This window comes from Salmo salar, chromosome 13 (assembly GCF_965601325.2).
Source record: "Salmo salar chromosome 13, fSalSal1, whole genome shotgun sequence".
Taxonomy (NCBI): Eukaryota; Metazoa; Chordata; class Actinopteri; order Salmoniformes; family Salmonidae; genus Salmo; species Salmo salar.
In genome coordinates this window covers 22,706,383-22,723,845 of record NC_138303.1, presented here as the reverse complement: position 1 = coordinate 22,723,845, position 17,463 = coordinate 22,706,383, and the positions used below count along the sequence as shown (strand labels likewise).

Here is a 17,463-nt window from a genome sequence, read left to right as displayed (position 1 = left end):
AGGCTCAGCCACTCATATTGTGATATTTTTTTTGCAATGTAAATGACGCAGAATCTAAGATTAATGTAGGATTATGACTGTCAAGGGTAATTACACCAATATCAACAATTATGTATTCAATCTTCAATGAATGTTTGTTTTTAAGGGCGTTCAGTTTCAAAGTGCTTGTGCCCTTACTCAACCTACCTCCTAAGCCAACAGTACATTACAGCACAACAGAACAGACTTCTGTACATATAGTGTTTAGGTCACGTCTGCCATTTCCAAGCAGTATAGGGACTGCCAAGCAGCAGTCTGAGGCATCAGAGAAGAGTGAGGAGTCAAAGCATTCGGCTCAGTGTGCGGTTTTAACTATGTTTTTATCTATTATCCCACACACTACAAGTCCTGACTGGCCTGGCATCCACTGGGTCCAGTTAGACCTGTCATGGGCAGAGTAGCGTGCAGTGGTGTGTATTCATGGGTGCGAAGGGAAGCCAGGCTTCACCCTAAAATGTTGTTCAATTCGCAAGAGGCTGAATGTATCTCACAGGAGAAAGCAACCGAGCGAGTGAATCAGCTTCCCTCTGTCTCTCTACATGTAGGCCATCTATCTGATACTGTCTGGTCCAAACGAGTATGACATTGTTGCCACCTGTAGCATTAAATGCAAGGGAAGCCAGTGAGCATTTGGTCTCCCTTGACATTCACAGCTTAACTGAATGGTCCTGGTGAATTTATTATTTTTTTTTTAAAATAGTGTCAAGGGTAGCTAGCTTGGATTTGGCGTCTCTCCTATCAAATTGCTTTGAGAGCATAGGTCATTAAACAGAAACAATACGACTTGTTGCATCTCGTGTTGTCGTCCTCCGGTGGCTAGCTAGCTAAAATTGGCTCTTTCCTAAATTAGCCATGGATGGACATAGGGATTTGGAGCTGTGGTTTTACTTAATTATCTGTACTGGCCAATGATTATAATGGCGATTCTGATCCAACCATTAATTCATACATTGTTGTGCCCCTGGCCTGAGATGATGGAAGTTCAATACGCAGCTAGAGGTGGAAGGCTAATATTAACGAGCTAACGTTTCCCATGAATGGAAGTTAGGCGAGCAAGCATTTTAGCCAGGTAGTCTAGGACAACAAAAGATTAAAGCTTGTACTGTATGACAGCGTGATAGACCGTTTCGTCAACATGAAAGAGGATGGCATTGGCGTTTCTCTGCAAGTAGGGTGACTCAACATGTTTTTCTACTTGCACGAACGGGCACACATGTGCGCAAACAGAAATCAGAACCATGGACAGCCACATCATATTTAGCTTATGTTGGACTAAATTAAAATAAAATAAATGAAAAATTCTGGTATCTTTTAGTTGTCACTGTTTTAGACTAAGCAGGGGTGATTTGATGTTGAAATGAAGTTGAGATGGTGCTGGAGTTTAAATGAAGTTGAGATGGTGCTGGAATAGTGGAGGCAACTCCTGTTATTTTGCGACTTGTGGTAACTCTGTGGTTCTAAATCCATAGTTGTTTAGTGGTCCGAAAATGTTGGAAACATTAATTTACTTAACCATGCTGTAGGTCATGTAACTGTCTGTTACATATGCCTCTCAGACTTCACCGGACAGAGGTTGCTATCCGGTTTTGTTATAAAACAAAGGTGTGGTTGAATTTGTTCTGCCATTGTCTTGTCTTGGCCTGTAGGCATATATATATATATATATATATATATATATATATATATATATATATATATATATATCACAGTCGCAAGGCATGTGAATTGACAGCAAACAACGCAATTATCAGAACACATACAGTGTAGGTTGTAATATGGCCTTGTGGTGGCTTTACCCACGCACTGTGTGTTAAAACACCATGTTGAGGCCCATACTGAACACTTGGTCACCAACACACGCACACACAGCTGATTCCATTAACGTTCTTTATATTGTTGTGTGGTTCTAAAAAGGGAGGAACAATACAAGCATTAGGGTCCACTTATAAGACTAAGAAATAGATATACATGCAATACAATAATACAAAGAGAAAACTGTGGCATAATATGAACATAAACGAATGCAAAGGTATAGCAACACACGTGTTGAAATGCAATAGGCTACTTATATGACAATACAAAGACATGCATTAGCTACAAGCTAACCATAACAAACTTCACTCAGAAACACTCAAAGACTAACAAATAGGCCTCGTCCTGGGTCAGACATTGCACACACCTACACATATTTCACAACACTTACATGTTCAAGATACTTCAAGAAAGGGAAACAGCATGTTGAAGTCAGTCATTACACAATACTTATTCTTCTCGAGACGGCCGGTGAACAAGCCCTACCATGAGGTGTGCGGGGCGGAGCCCTGGAGTGCGTCCAAGTGCCCTGATTGGTTGGATGAACGGAAGTGTGAATGGGTGATTGACAGGGCTGCAGGCCAATCAGTTTGAGAGGGGCAGCCTTTTGTATAGCCACACCTGGATTTATTTGGGGGTTAAGTCCTGAAAGGGCCTAGTCCTATCCTGCAGGATAGGCAGGGCAGAGCAGTGAAGGGACCAGAGCAGTGAAGGGTATCAATTTAGGGGACCATGGGGGCCAGGAGGGTGCCGGCACTGGTATACATAAGAGGCTTAGGAGCCGCCAGGGAATGGAGGTGCACATAGGCGCAGAGACAGCTTTGGGCAGCCCCATGGAACAACACAAGTGTTGCAAAAGACCCTCTAACTCTAGTCCATCTGTTGGCGCTGAGTACAATGCCGGAGGCTGGTCATGGCTGGAGGTGGTAGCTTGCCTACTGCAGAGGAGGACTGTGGCACGCCGGCCACAACTGTTGTTAGCAGCTCACTGGCTGTTGCAGTGGAGGTTGGTGACTGCCTCACCACTGCTGAAAGCAATGGCACCCATGGTGGAGCAGGTGAGGACCCAGGCTGGAGCAGGTGAGGACCCATGGTGGAGCAGGCTAGGACCCGGAGATGGGGCAGGAGGTTTGGCATGTAGCACTGAGGGAGCGGACTGCTTGTCAACTGAGACTGGGGGCTGCAGACTAACTGAGGGCAGAAGCTGCAGACCTAGTGTGGCAAAGAACCTTTAGCCTGGTGGAGCAGTGGACTGAGAGTTGACTAGAGCTGGAGACTTTGAAACTAAAACATCTGATGGCTGTGGGCTTTGGGCCTGACAGGTAAAGTGGCTCTGGACCTAAGAGGGGACACCCACTCTGGACCTGACAGGGAGACTGACTCACACTGACTCTGGACCTGCCAGGGAGAACGACTGATGGCTAGGAGAGCAGTGGAGCTCTGGGCCTACTAGAGGAACTGGTAACTCTGAGCCTAACCGGGTAGAAGCCTGATGACCCACCTGGGCTAGGTACTGAGGGCAGACTAGTGCTGGGGAGACAGACCTAGCACAGCTGGAGACTGATGACATAGTGCTAGGGACCGAGAGCTGACAGTCTGGAGACAGTGAGCCTAGTGCAGCACACTTGAGGCCTAGCAGGGCAGGAGGCTCTAAGCCTGAACACTTTACACCTGCCAGGTAGGCAGGAAACTGAATCTCTGACCCTACCAGGAGGGAAGGGAACTGGACATTAGGTCAGGGGGGACACCAGGGGTGACTTCTGGTGGGATACTCAAGGCGACGTGTGGCAGGTCCCGAAGCGACATCTGGTAGGTCTGGAGGTAGCAGGACCCTTGGGGCTGGAATTAGCATGGTGCTGGCAAGCCGGGGTGGATAAGCCTGTACTTAACCTTGCCAGTAGCTGCAGGCTGTGGTTACATACTAGGAGCAGGCATAGAATGCACAGCTTGGCTTGGGATCTGGGCCAGGAGGCGTTCCCGACGCTCTGGTAGATACGACATAGGCGGGGCCTCCCGAGTGGCGCAGGGGTCTAAGGCACTGCATCACAGTGCTAGCTGTGCCACTAGAGATTCTGTGTTCGAGTCCAGGCTCTGTCGCAGCATTGTCCGGTTTAGGGGAGAGTTTGGCCGGCAGGGATGTACTTGTCCCACCACACACTAGTGAATCTTGTGGTGGGCCGGGTGCAGTGCACGCTGACATGGTCACCAGGTGTAGGGTGTTTCCTCCGACACATTGGTGCGGCTGGCTTCCGGGTAAATGGGTATTGTGTCAAGAAGCAGTGCGGCTTGGTTGGGTTGTGCTTCGGAGGATGCACGGCTCTCGACCTTCGCCTCTCCCAAGTCCGTATGGGAGTTGCAGCGATGGGACAAGACTGTAACTACCAATTGGATACCACAAAATTGGGGAGAAAAAGGGATGTAAAAAAAATTTAAAGATACGTAGGCTCCAGCCGGGGGGGCCTGGAGCAACTCCGCTCTGTGGGCCACCTCGGAACATAGTGGAAGTCCCAATGCTCCCATGGAGGTGGTGAACACTCTGGCCGGGGAGGCCTGGAGTAGTCTCTCAGGGGAGCAGCCGGGCCGACTATGGAAGTATCAGCAGTGGTGGTGCTTCTGAGGCCATGATGATGGCTCTAGCCAGGGGGGCCTAGAGTAGTTGCGGTCAGGAGAATAACGGCAGTAATGGTGCTCCCGTGGCGGTGACTCAAGCCGGGAGGACCTAGAGTACGCCCTCCTGAGCTCTTCCTGCTCATAGATCAGTAGTCCCTCTGCAGCTCCTAACTGGAGAGGGTGTGGTCACTCTCTCACCACTTGTAGTAGTCTCTTGGATGAGAAAGTGAGGAAGGCTCAGGTGCATGATCGCTTCGTATGGCGGGGGTGGGCTGAGGTGGGTGGTGACGGTCGTCTCGTGGTGAGATGCACAAACTCCTCTTTCGGTACCTAAACATCTTAACTATAGCAGGTCAGAATCCGTCTCGAATAAAAAAAAATATATATATATTGGTAGCTAAATCCGGCGATCCCCAGGACAACGGAAAATTGGCTAACAGGAGCTCGGCTGCGAATGCCCTCACCCGCAAGTAACTTATGCTGATTGCTTAGGTTCTTCTCACTACAGTGTTGTCTGGTTAAAACACCATGCTGAGGCCCATACTGAACACTTGGTCACCACCACGCGCACACACCGACACAGCTGATTCCATTAATGTTCTTTATATTGTTGTGTGGTTCTAAAAAGGGAGAAACAACACAAGCATTAGGATCCACTTAAGAGACCAAGAAATAGATATACAGTACCAGTCAAAAGTTTGGACACCTACTCATTCCAAGGTTTTTGTACATTGCATATAGTGAAGACATAAACTATGAAATAACATATGGAATCATGTAGTAACCCATTTTTTTTTTTAACTAAAATATATGTTATATTTGAGATTCTTCAAAGTAGCCACCCTTTGCCTTTGACAGCTTTGCACACTATTGGCATTATCTCAAACAGCTTCATGAGGTAGTCACCTGGAATGGATTTCAAGTTAATTTGTGGAATTTCTTTCCTTCTTAAAACCTGTTGGGGCTAGGGGGCAGTATTTGCACGGCCAGATAAAAAACGTACCCGATTTAAACTGGTTACTACTCTTGCCCAGAAATGAGAATATGCATATAATTAGTAGATTTGGATAGAAAACACTCTAAAGTTTCTAAAACTGTTTGAATGGTGTCTGAGTATAACAGAACTCATATGGCAGGCCAAAACCTGAGAAGATTCAATACAGGAAGTGCCCTGTCTGACAATTTGTTGTCCTTCTGTTGCATCTCTATTGAAAAAAACAGCATCTGTGCTGTAACATGACATTTTCTAAGGCTTCCATTGGCTCTCAGAAGGCGCCACAAAGTGGAATGGGGTGTCTGCTGTAAGCTGGGCGAAGAACAGCAGGAGAGTTTGTAAGTGGTCAGCCTGGGGACAGTGAGACAGATGTGTGTTCACGAGAATTCTCTATTTTTTTCTTTCAGCCTTTGAATGAATACAACGTCGCCCGGTTGGAATATTATCGCTATTTTACGAGAAAAATAGCATAAAAATTGATTTTAAACAGCGTTTGACATGCTTCGAAGTACGGTAATGGAATATTTAGAATTATTTTGTCACGAAATGTGCTTGCGCGTCACCCTTCGGATAGTGACCTGAACGCACGAACAAAACGGAGCTATTTCAATATAACTATGGATTATTTCGAACCAAAACAACATTTGTTGTTGAAGGAGAAGTCCTGGGAGTGCATTTTGACGAAGAACAGCAAAGGTAATCCAATTTTTCTAATAGTAATTCTGAGTTTAGTGAGCCCCAAACTTGGTGGGTGTCAAAATAGCTAGCCGTGATGGCCGAGCTATGTACTCAGAATATTGCAAAATGTGCTTTCGCCGAAAAGCTATTTTAAAATCTGACACCGCGATTGGATAAAGGAGTTCTGTATGTATAATTCTTAAAATAATTATGTATTTTGTCAACATTTATCATGAGTAATTTAGTAAATTCACCGGAAGTTTGCGGTGGGTATGCTAGTTCTGAACATCACATGCTAATGTAAAAAGCTGGTTTTTGATATAAATATGAACTTGATTGAACAAAACATGCATGTATTGTATAACATAATGTCCTAGGAGTGTCATCTGATGAAGATCATCAAAGGTTAGTGCTGCATTTAGCTGTGGTTTTGGTTTTTGTGACATATATGCTTGCTTTGAAAATGGCTGTGTGATTATTTTTGGCAAGGTACTCTCCTGACAATCTAATGTTTTGCTTTCGCTGTAAAGCCTTTTTGAAATCGGACAATGTGGTTAGATTAACGAGGCTCTTGTCTTTAAAATGGTGTAAAATAGTCATATGTTTGAGAAATTGAAGTTATAGCATTTTTGAGGTATTTGTATTTCGCGCCACGCGATTCCACTGGCTGTTGACTAGGGTGTGTTTCAGCCAATCAGTTGTGTTGTGACAAGACAGCCCTATTTGGTAAAATACCAAGCCCATATTATGGCAAGAAAAGCTCAAATAAGCAAAGCAAAATGACAGTCCATCATTGCCTTAAGACATGAAGTTCAGTCAAGGCGGAAAATTTCAAGAACTTTGAAAGTTTCTTTAAGTGCAGTCGCAAAAACCACCAAGCACTGATGATGAAACTGGCTCTCATGAGCACCACCACAGGAAAGGAAGACCCAAAGTTACCTCTGCTGCAGGGGATAAATTCATTTCTTCAGTTACCAGCCTCAGAAATTGCAGCACAAATAAATGCTTCACAGAGTAACAGACGCAAGTAACAGACGCACTTCAACATCAACTGTTCAGAGGAGACTGAATGGATCAGGCCTTCATGGTCGAATTGCTGCAAAGAAACCACTACTAAAGGACACCAATAATAAGAAGAGACTTGCTTGGGCCAAGAAACACGCGCAATGGACATTAGACCTGTGGAAATCTGTCCTTTGGTCTGATGAGTCCAAATTTGAGATTTTTGGTTTCAACCGCTGTGTCTTTGTGATGCAGAGTAGGTGAACTGATGATCTTCACGTGTGGTTCCTACCGTGAAGCATGGACACTGTCGGTGATTCATTAAGAATTCAAGGCACACCAGCATAGCTACTACAGCGCTTAGTGGGACTATTGTTTGTTTTTCAACAGGACAATGATCGAACACACCTCCAGGCTGTGTAAGGGTTATTTGATCAAGAAGGAGAGCTGCATCAGAAGACCTGGCCTCCACAATCACCCAACCTTAACCCAATTGAGATGGTTTGGGAGGACTTGGACTGCACAGTGAAGGAAAAGCAGCCAACAAGTGCTCAGCATATGTGGGAACTACTTCAAGACTGTCGGAAAAGCATTCTAGGTGAAGCGAGTTGAGAGTATGCCAAGAGTGTTCAAAGCTGTCATCAAGGCAAACGGTGGCTACTTTGTAGAATCTCAGTTTTGATGTCTTCACTATTGTTCTACAATGTAGAAAAGTCAAAATAAAGAAAAACCCTTGAATGAGTAGGTGTGTCCAAACTTTTGACTGGTACTGTACATGCAATACAATAATAATCCAAAGAGAAAATTGTGGCATAATATAAACATGAACGAATGCAAAGGTATAGCAACACACATGTAGAAATGCAATAGGCTACTTATAATATGGCAATACAAAGACATGCATGAATAACAATAGCGCTAGCATTAGCTACAAGCTAACCATAAACTTCACTCTGAAACAATCAAAGCCTAACAAATAGGCCTCGTCCTGGGTCAGACATTGCACATCTATACATATTTCACAACACTTACATGTTTGATGGACGCACAACACTTCAAGATAGGAAAACAGCATGTTGAAGTCCGTCATTACAAAATACTTGTTGCTTCTTGAGACGGCAAGTGAACACGATCTAACACGAGTTATGCGGGGCTGGAGCCCTGGAGTGTGTCCAAGCGAACAGAGGTATGAAGAGTGATTGACAGGGCTGCAGGCCAATCAGATTGACAAGGCTGACCTTCTGTACAAGTCTGAAATTCAGATTATTTTTCAGTTCTTGAATAGGAACTTCAATGCACTTCCTAAATTAACTGAGATGCCGCCTCCAATCCTGCTATGTACCTTCAGTAGTTCCAGGGTTGTAGGGGAGTTGGTCTCCTGGGGCTCCCCTCTCCCCCTGGGTGGTGTGTCCCTGGTCCTGTTTGACCTCTGCAGGTTGCTTTTGGTCTTGGGCTCGTCATGAATGGGACCCCTCTTCACAGGACTGATTCTGTTCTGTAGCACTGAGTCATCCTGGGACCTCGTTTCCTCCAGATACAGGCTGAGAGTGCTGCCAGTCATGGACGCCTGGGAGAAGACAACAGGATTGTTAAATTATAGGTGTGAGAATAAAATAACATGATATACTGTATAACTGAAGACATGCACACTCACAGCTTGATTTAATAGGGAGGCTTTGTGCCAATGTCTCCAATGATCAAAGTGGCAGCAGGTGTCTGGACGGTCTAGACAATCAGGCTTTTATTTATTTGTATTTTATTTAACTAGGCAAGTCAGTTAAGAACAAATTCTTATTTACAATGACGGCCTAGGAGCAGTGGATTAACTGCCTTGTTCAACAGATTTTTACATTGTGGGGATTCGATTAAGCAACTTTCAGTTACTGGACCAACGCTCTAACCACTAGGCTACCTGCCGCCCCAATTGGTTCTTTTAGTAACAGATTGAGACAGATAGAGGGAGATGTAGCTTACCTCCAGCTCCCTGAGTATCTCTGATTGGCCGCAGGTCTCTAGGTCCTGCAGCGCCTGGGACCAGAAGCTATCCTCCTGTTTCAGGGTACCATGGCAACTAGGGGGGCTGGCGTATCTATGACAATGCAGGAACCAGAACATGAGAGGAGTCTTGCTGTCCAGAGACTGGGGTGTTTTGAGACTGGTTTGAAACAGGTGTGGCCTGCAAAGCAGCGTGGGTAATGCAGGCAACGGACTGCATGACGTTGAGAGGTCCTTTAAAAACCTTTCAGGCCTCAGTGAGGGCAAGAGTAAATGCTCTCTCTAACACAGAACAGTGTAGTCCCTTAGAAGAGAAAGAGTCTTCATGCAGATAGTTCGTTTAAAAGTTAAGCCACCCAAAAAGCCTTAGGGTGTAGACAGTTTGTGGCAGTGAGGGACACAAAAGTTCAGAAAAAAATCAAGTGAAGAGTTAAGAGTGAGGCAACAGACAAGGCAGAGGTGTGTCCATGGGGCCTTTGGGTGTTTTAGAGGGACAGGTTTGGTGAAGACAAAACAGAAAAATACACGTTTATGTGAAACACCAGGAGCCTCACGTGCAGTTAGTAAAGCAGATGAGAGAGAGAGTACCTGAGAAAGGGAGAAAAAGCACAGATAGGAGCAGATAAAATGGAGGCATGAAACTGTGGTGATTTAGAAAAACATTCTAAAGCCAAATATTTGAGTGACATTGCAGATTTATTGGATTCACTTTCCAAATCAATAGCTGTCAGTGAATCAATACATATTTAGTTTTAGACTAAACCAGACTTGAAAGACAGATTTTTTGTACCTCACTTCAACATTTATGATGATCATTGCTTATACATACATGGAGGCATACAGAAGGAAGAACACGTAGATTAAAAGGAAAAAGAACAACACTGAAAGCCACAGAATGAAACAAATTACTACAACTATCAAATCCATTAGCCAGATCTGTATTATGTGCTTTATGACGCACAAACAGACCAGGAACCAGGCAGCAGTACCCCCTGCTCAGTGTAATCATGGTACTGGCACGGACCCTGTATATAGCATGCATTCTCGTGTTCTTTCTCTTCGTATTCCTCGTGTGTCTCCTTCCTTTATATAATGTCCTCTCACCTTGATACTGAATACTGCTGTTTGCAAGAGCTTGCAAGTAAGAATTTCACTGTACTGTCTTATACTTGCTGTATCCTGTTAACGTGACAAACTTTGAAACTACAAATCCATTGTTCTAGCCTAAAGTAGGCACTCACCCAGTAGCCTTATCCCAGTCATCCTCAGTGTATCTCCCATCGTAGAGGTGGGAGTGGTGGGTAAGGCCGGTAAGGCCAGTGGAGATGGAGTTGAGGTGGGTCCTGGGTGGTTTGGTGCGTCTCCACTCATTAGGCTGGAAAGTCAAATCTGCAGCTCTGTGGAGATACGTTCCTGCACACAAGCGATAAAAAGAAACATAAAAAAAACATGATAATGTTCTACACACCCAACAACTGATTTCAGGAGAGTCATGTAAAGTGACCTAAACTGGTTGTCTAAACTGGTAATGACTACGCGTCCATGTTCTGTCCTTACCTTGGCTGCCGTAGTCAGCATCGATGCCGGAGCCATCCCAGGAGCTCATGGCAGAGTCCATGCTGGGCACAGTGGCAGAGTACACCCCTGAATGTTTACTGGTCTTCTGAGAGTCAGTCAGCTCATCCTCAGTGTCGCTCAGGAACCCTGCCTGCTCCGACATCTGCTGCACATCTGATTCTGCATGGGAACAAAGTCAGTGGAGCGTTAAGAGAGAATCATAACTCAATTATGTAACAAAATACACTGAGGGTACAAAACATTTAAAAAAAACTGCTCCTTCCATGACAGACAGACCAGGTCAAAGCTATGACTCCTTAATGATGTCTCTTGATAAATCCCCTTCAATCAGTGCAGATGAAGAGGAGACAGGTTAAAGAAGGATTTTTAAAGCCTCGAGACAATTGAGACATGGATTGTGTATGTGTGCCATTTAGAGGGTGAATGGGCAAGATAAAAGATTGAAGTGCCTTTGAACAGGGTATGGTAGTAGGTGCCAGGTGCATCGGTTTGTGTCAAGAAGAGCGACGCTGCTGAGGTTGTCAAGCTTAATAGTTTCCTGTGTGTTTCAAGAATGGTCCACCACCCAAAGGACATCCAGCCAACTTGACACAACTGTGGGAAGCATTGGAGTCAACATGGACCAGCATCCCTGTGGAACGCTTTTGACATCTTGTAAAGTCCATGCCCTGACAAATTGAGGCTGTTCTGAGGACAAAAGGGGGGGGGGGGGGGGGGGGGGGTGCAACTCAATATTAGGAAGGTATTCCTAATGTTTGGTGTACTAAATAAATAAATAAATATATATATAGAAATTGTACACCGCAACAAGTCTGGTTCATCCTTGGGAGCAATTTCCAAACGCCTGAAGATACCACGTTCATCTGTACAAACAATAGTACGCATGTATAAACACCATGGGACCACGCAGCCGTCATACCGCTCAGGAAGGCAATATCTATATCCACAGTAAAACAAGTCCTATATTGACATAACCTGAATGGCTGCTCAGCAAGGAAGAAGCCACTGCTCCAAAACCGCCATAAAAAAAGCCAGACTACGGTTTGCAACTGCACATGGGGACAAAGATCGTACTTTTTGGAGAAATGTCCTCTGGTCTGATGAAACAAAAATAGAACTGTTTGGCCATAATGACAATTGTTATGTTTGGAGGAAAAAAGGGGAGGCTTGCAAGCCAAAGAACACCATCCCAACCGTGAAGGACAGGGGTGGCAGCATCATGTTGTGGGGGTGTTTTGCTGCAAGAGGGACTGGTGCACTTCACAAAATAGATGGCATCATGAGGTAGGAAAACGATGTGGATATATTGAAGCAACATCTCAAGACATCAGTCAGGAAGTTAAAGCTTGGTCGCAAATGGGTCTTCCAAATGAACAATGACCCCAAGCATACTTCTAAAGTTGTGGCAAAATGGCTTAAGGAAAACAAAGTATTGTTGTGGCCATCACAAAGCCCTGACCTCAATCCTATAGAAGATTTGTGGGCATAACTGAAAAAGCTTGTGCGAGCAAGGAGGCCTACAAACCTGACTCAGTTGCACCAGCTCTGTCAGGAGGAATGGGCCAAAATTCACCCAACTTATTGTGGGAAGCTTGTGAAAGGCTACCTGAAACATTTGACCCAAGTTGAACAATTTAAAGGCAACGCTACCAAATACTAATTGAGTATGTAAACTTCTGACCCACTGAGAACGTGATGAATGAAATAAAAGTTTAAATAAATCATTCTCCACTATTATGACATTTCACATTCTTAAAATAAAGTGTTGATCATAACTGACCTAAGAGGGAATATTTACTAGGATTAAATGTCTGGAATTATGAAAAACTGAGTTTAAATGTATTTGGCTAAGGTGAATGTAAACTTTACTTGAGTCATGCACAAAGTAGATGTCCTAACAGACTTGCCAAAACTATAGTTTGTTAACAAGAAATGTGTGGAGTGGTTGAAAAACTAGATTTAATGACTCCAACCTAAGTGTATGTAAACTCCCGACTTCAACTGTATACGCAGATGATAGTCATACTCAGCTGGCCCCTCCACGGATTTTGTGTTAAATGCTCTACAACAAAGCTTTCTTAGTGTCCAACAAGCTTTCTCTACCCTGAAACTTGTTCTGAACACCTCCAAAACAAAGGTCATGTGGTTTGGTAAGAAGAATGCCCCTCTTCCCACCGGTGTGATTACTACCTCTGAGGGTTTGGAGCTTGAGGTAGTCACCTCATACAAGTACTTGGGAGTATGGCTAGACGGTGTACTGTCCTTCTCTCAGCACATATCAAAGCTGCAGGCTAAAGTTAAATCTAAACTTTATCGTAATCATTCCTCTTTCACCCCAGCTGCCAAACTAACCCTGATTCAGATGACCATCCTACCCATGCTAGATTACGGAGACATAATTTATAGATCGGCAGTTAAGGGTGCTCTCGAGCGGCTAGATGTTCTTTACCATTCGGCCATCAGATTTGCCACCAATGCTACTTATAGGACACATCACTGCACTCTATACTCCTCTGTAAACTGGTCATCTCTGTATACTCATCCCAAGACACACTGGTTGATGCATATTTATAAAACCCTCTTAGGGGGGAGTTAGGCCTATCTGAGATATCTACTGCAGCCCTCATTCTACACACCCATTCTGCCAGTCACATTCTGTTCAAGGTCCCCAAAGCGCACACATCCCTGGGTCGCTCCTCTTTTCAGTTCGCTCCAGCTAAGGACTGGAACGAGCTGCACCAAACACTCAAACTGGACAGTTTTATCTCAAATCTCTTCATTCAAAGACTCAATCGTGGACACTCTTACTGACAGTTGTGGCTGCTTTGTATGAGGTATTGTTGTCTCTACCTTCTTGACCTTTGTGCTGTTGACTTTGCCCAATAATGTTTGTACCATGTTTTGTGCTGCTACCATGTTGTGTTGCTACCATGTTGTTATCATGTTGTGTTGCTACCATGCTGTGTTGTCATGTTTTGCTGCCTTGTTATGCTGTCGTCTTAGGTCTCTCTTCATGTAGTGTCCTATATTTATATAGTATTTATTTGTTTAATCCCAGGCCCCTGTCCCTGCAGGAGGCCTTTTGGTAGGCCGTCATTGTCAATAAGAATTTGTTCTTAACTGACTTGCCTAGTTAAATAAAAGGTAAAATAAATAAATAAATAAATATATTTAAATTATACACGTTTGCAGCTAAAAGCTGAATTGCAGCATACATAGACCTATGTAAGTAAATAAAATACAAACGATGATCTAGTATACAACATCACAGTCAAGCACCATTAAGCAATCTCTCAATGTAAGGCATAATGCTGTGGTAGTATCTGTCCGAGTTCGGGAAGGGTTTAGTTTGTGACTGGATCAGGTAGATCGGCCAATGACATGGCCTCTCGTCTGAGGCAGCCATATGCTGTAATCCTGGGATTATACAAGCTTCTGGGCCAAAGGATCAGCAGAGGCAGATGCGGCAGGACTCCAAGGTCATTGCATGCAGAGTCGTATGGGGTGTAGGTGGGGCCCTTGTTGATTTTGGTTGCACTTCGTTTGACCTTGTCAAGTTGGTTGTGTTGGTGGGCTGTGACACATGGGTGCCATACCGGAGCGGTGTACTCGAGCACTGGACGGACAAAGCAGGTGGTGACAGCCAGTAGGTCTTCAGGGGGAGGTTGACGTGGCGAAGACGGTTCATCATGAAGAGCCTCCGGTTCCTTTCGGTGGTAATGTCAGATGTGTGTGTCCCATTTTAGTTTGGTTCGGAATGTCACGCAGAGAGCTTTGGCACTGGACACCACCTCAAGCGTGGGGCCAGAGATGGAACTCGGAATGGAAAAATGACACTTTAATTTCCCCACTGTAAAACAGCATATCGGCAGATATATCGGTATAGGTAAGCTTTGTCCCCCCCCCCCCCCCCAAAATCTAAATCAGTATGGGACCCCAAAAAAATCATATCGATCCAGCTCTATTAAAATATGTCAATGAAATGGTTCTAACGAGAGAATATTCAGTTTGTCAACATCAAATCCAATGACGGTAGTCTTTCCTTCCATCCAATCAGAGTCTTCAAAAAAGGAGGCTTCGCATCCCCTTCCATACATACTTTTTAAAAAGCAACTTAATTAAGAAACTTAAAACCTGTTAGGGCTAGGGGGCAGTATTGACACGGCTGGATAAAAAACATACCCGATTTAATCTGGTTACCACTCCTACCCAGTAACTAGAATATGCATATACTTATTACATATGGATAGAAAACACCCTAAAGTTTCTAAAACTGTTTGAATGGTGTCTGTGAGTATAACAGAACTCAAATGGCAGGTCAAAACCTGAGAGATTCCTTTACAGGAAGTTGCCTGTCTGACCATTTCTTGAACTTCTTTTCCATCTCTATCTTTTACTAAGGATCTCTGCTCTAACGTGACACTTCCCACGTCTTCCATAGGCTCTCAGAGCCCGGGAAAAAACAGAATGTCGTCATTCCAGCCCCAGGCTGAAACACATTATCGCCTTTCTCAAGTGGCCGATCAAGGGACTCTGGGCTTATGCGCGTGACCCGACCGCCCCCGCCTTTGTGATTTTTTCCTCTGTTTGCCGAAAAGGAGATTCCCTGTCGGAATATTATTGCTTTTCTACGAGAAAAATGGCGTAAAAATTGATTTTAAACAGCGGTTGACATGCTTCGAAGTACGGTAATGGAATATTTAGAATTTTATTGTCACGAATTGCGCCATGCGCGCAACACTTCTTTACCATTTCGGATAGTGTCTGGAACGCACGAACAAAACGCCGCTATTCGGATATAACGATGGATTATTTTGGACCAAACCAACATTTGTTATTGAAGTAGCAGTCCTGGGAGTGCATTCTGACGAAGACAACAAAAGGTAATCAAACTTTTATAATAGTAAATATGATTATGGTGAGTGCTAAACTTGCCGGGTGTCTAAATAGCGAGCCCGTGATGCCTGGGCTATGTACTTAGAATATTGCAAAATGTGCTTTCACCAAAAAGCTATTTTAAAATCGGACATATCGAGTGCATAGAGGAGGTCTGTATCTATAATTCTTAAAATAATTGTTATGCTTTTTGTGAACGTTTATCGTGAGTAATTTAGTAAAATGTTAGCGAATTCCCCGGAAGTTTGCGGGGGGTATGCTAGTTCTGAACGTCACATGCTAATGTAAAAAGCTGGTTTTTGATATAAATATGAACTTGATTGAACAAAACATGCATGTATTGTATAACATAATGTCCTAGGGTTGTCATCTGATGAAGATCATCAAAGGTGAGTGCTGCATTTAGCTGTCTTCTGGGTTTTGGTGACATTATATGCTGGCTTGAAAAATGGGTGTCTGATTATTTCTGGCTTGGTACTCTGCTGACATAATCTAATGTTTTGCTTTCGTTGTAAAGCCTTTTTGAAATCGGACAGTGTGGTTAGATTAACGAGAGTCTTGTCTTTAAATAGCTGTAAAATAGTCATATGTTTGAGAAATTGAAGTAATAGGATTTTTAAGGTTTTGAAAATCGCGCCACAGGCTTAAAGTGGCTGCAAGCGTCCCACCTAGCCCATAGAGGCTAACAATAAAGATACATACCGTCTTGACGTTTTTTTATCTTGAGGGTGACAGTCTCTCCGGCCATCTGGAGCAGATGGATGGCCTCACTCAGTGGTTTCCCCTTCAGACTCACACAGTTAATGGCCAAGACACGGTCCCCTATATGGATGGCACCAGTCCTACAAACATTAGAAGACAATATTTGTATCCCTTTGAAGGAGGAGGATGCCTCTGAAAACATTGTCATTTCCAATGGTACGAAACTACAACAAACATATCCAGCGTATTATAAACAATAGATAAGAACGCAACAAGGTAATTGGTGTCACGACACGCTCTTTTTGGGTGAGGATCATAGCAGCCCCCCTCTCTCACCACAGGTTTATGACGGATGTAAATACCGAAACTCCCTTCCCCACTCTGCCCAAATGAAGGTTGAGCATCCCTTTGTTACCACAAAGAAAGACTTTGCAGTACAGTAACGTCAAAAGGTGGAATAATTGAACAGTATTTCTGTATTCCAAGAAGTTGGAGTGGTCCATGGACACTTAAGGAACAGTCATGACGAGTTTGTTTCATTTGGTGACTTCATGAAGGACAGAAGACACACATTACTGTTTCTTTGTTTGTATACACTTCTCAATTATGGATCTGAATGTTGTATAAAGTAAATGATTGAGTATAGGAATACTTTTGAAAAGATGAAATGTGATGTTAGCCTTCTAAATGAGAGCACGGGTTTTCATATAAAGTCATAGTCAGTGGCCCCACCCCCGTGAGGACAGACGTACTCCAAACGTCATGGAACCGCCCTCCAAGACGAGTGCTTATAAAGGACTCCCGACAAAATGTACATTAGATCAGAAAACATGGAGCTGTCGCTACATGCTGAAATGGTTGGCAACTCTACCAAAGGACAAGACCAGAGAACGTGGAGATAATCGCTACGCTGAAATGGTGAAGAAATCTAAAAACCAACTATTCAGGCTGCAGCTCTTTAAATACTTTAGTCTGGTAAACGCATCCATCCTAAGAACATCAGAATGGTATTCTGAAGTATCCATTATAACAACCTACAACAGACTTTGATCTCTGGTGGACAAACCAGAGGCTTTCTGTCGACTGACTATCCAGCAGACGGACTGGTGATCGCAGAGAGGGACAGCAAAGGCATACACTCGTTAATAGGTCAATTG

At 44.0% G+C, this 17,463-nt stretch overlaps 1 protein-coding gene across 4 annotated transcripts in view; it reads right to left on the bottom strand.

Moving 5' to 3' along the window:
• Nucleotides 1-17,463, bottom strand: part of grip2a (glutamate receptor interacting protein 2a) — a 53,786-nt gene that overhangs the window by 3,137 nt on the left and 33,186 nt on the right. For 2 of the 4 annotated variants that reach the window (XM_014134917.3, XM_082959889.1), the window contains exons 18-22: nucleotides 16,307-16,446; nucleotides 10,688-10,867; nucleotides 10,372-10,543; nucleotides 9,110-9,224; nucleotides 8,478-8,702 (exon numbers count right to left, since the gene is read on the bottom strand). In XM_014134917.3, the coding sequence (XP_013990392.1) occupies nucleotides 8,478-8,702; nucleotides 9,110-9,224; nucleotides 10,372-10,543; nucleotides 10,688-10,867; nucleotides 16,307-16,446 (832 nt within the window). Of the gene's footprint in view, nucleotides 1-1,912; nucleotides 5,082-8,477; nucleotides 8,703-9,109; nucleotides 9,225-10,371; nucleotides 10,544-10,687; nucleotides 10,868-16,306; nucleotides 16,447-17,463 lie in introns of those variants that run through there. The other 2 variants (XR_014379992.1, XM_082959890.1) reach the window with 2 other exon arrangements.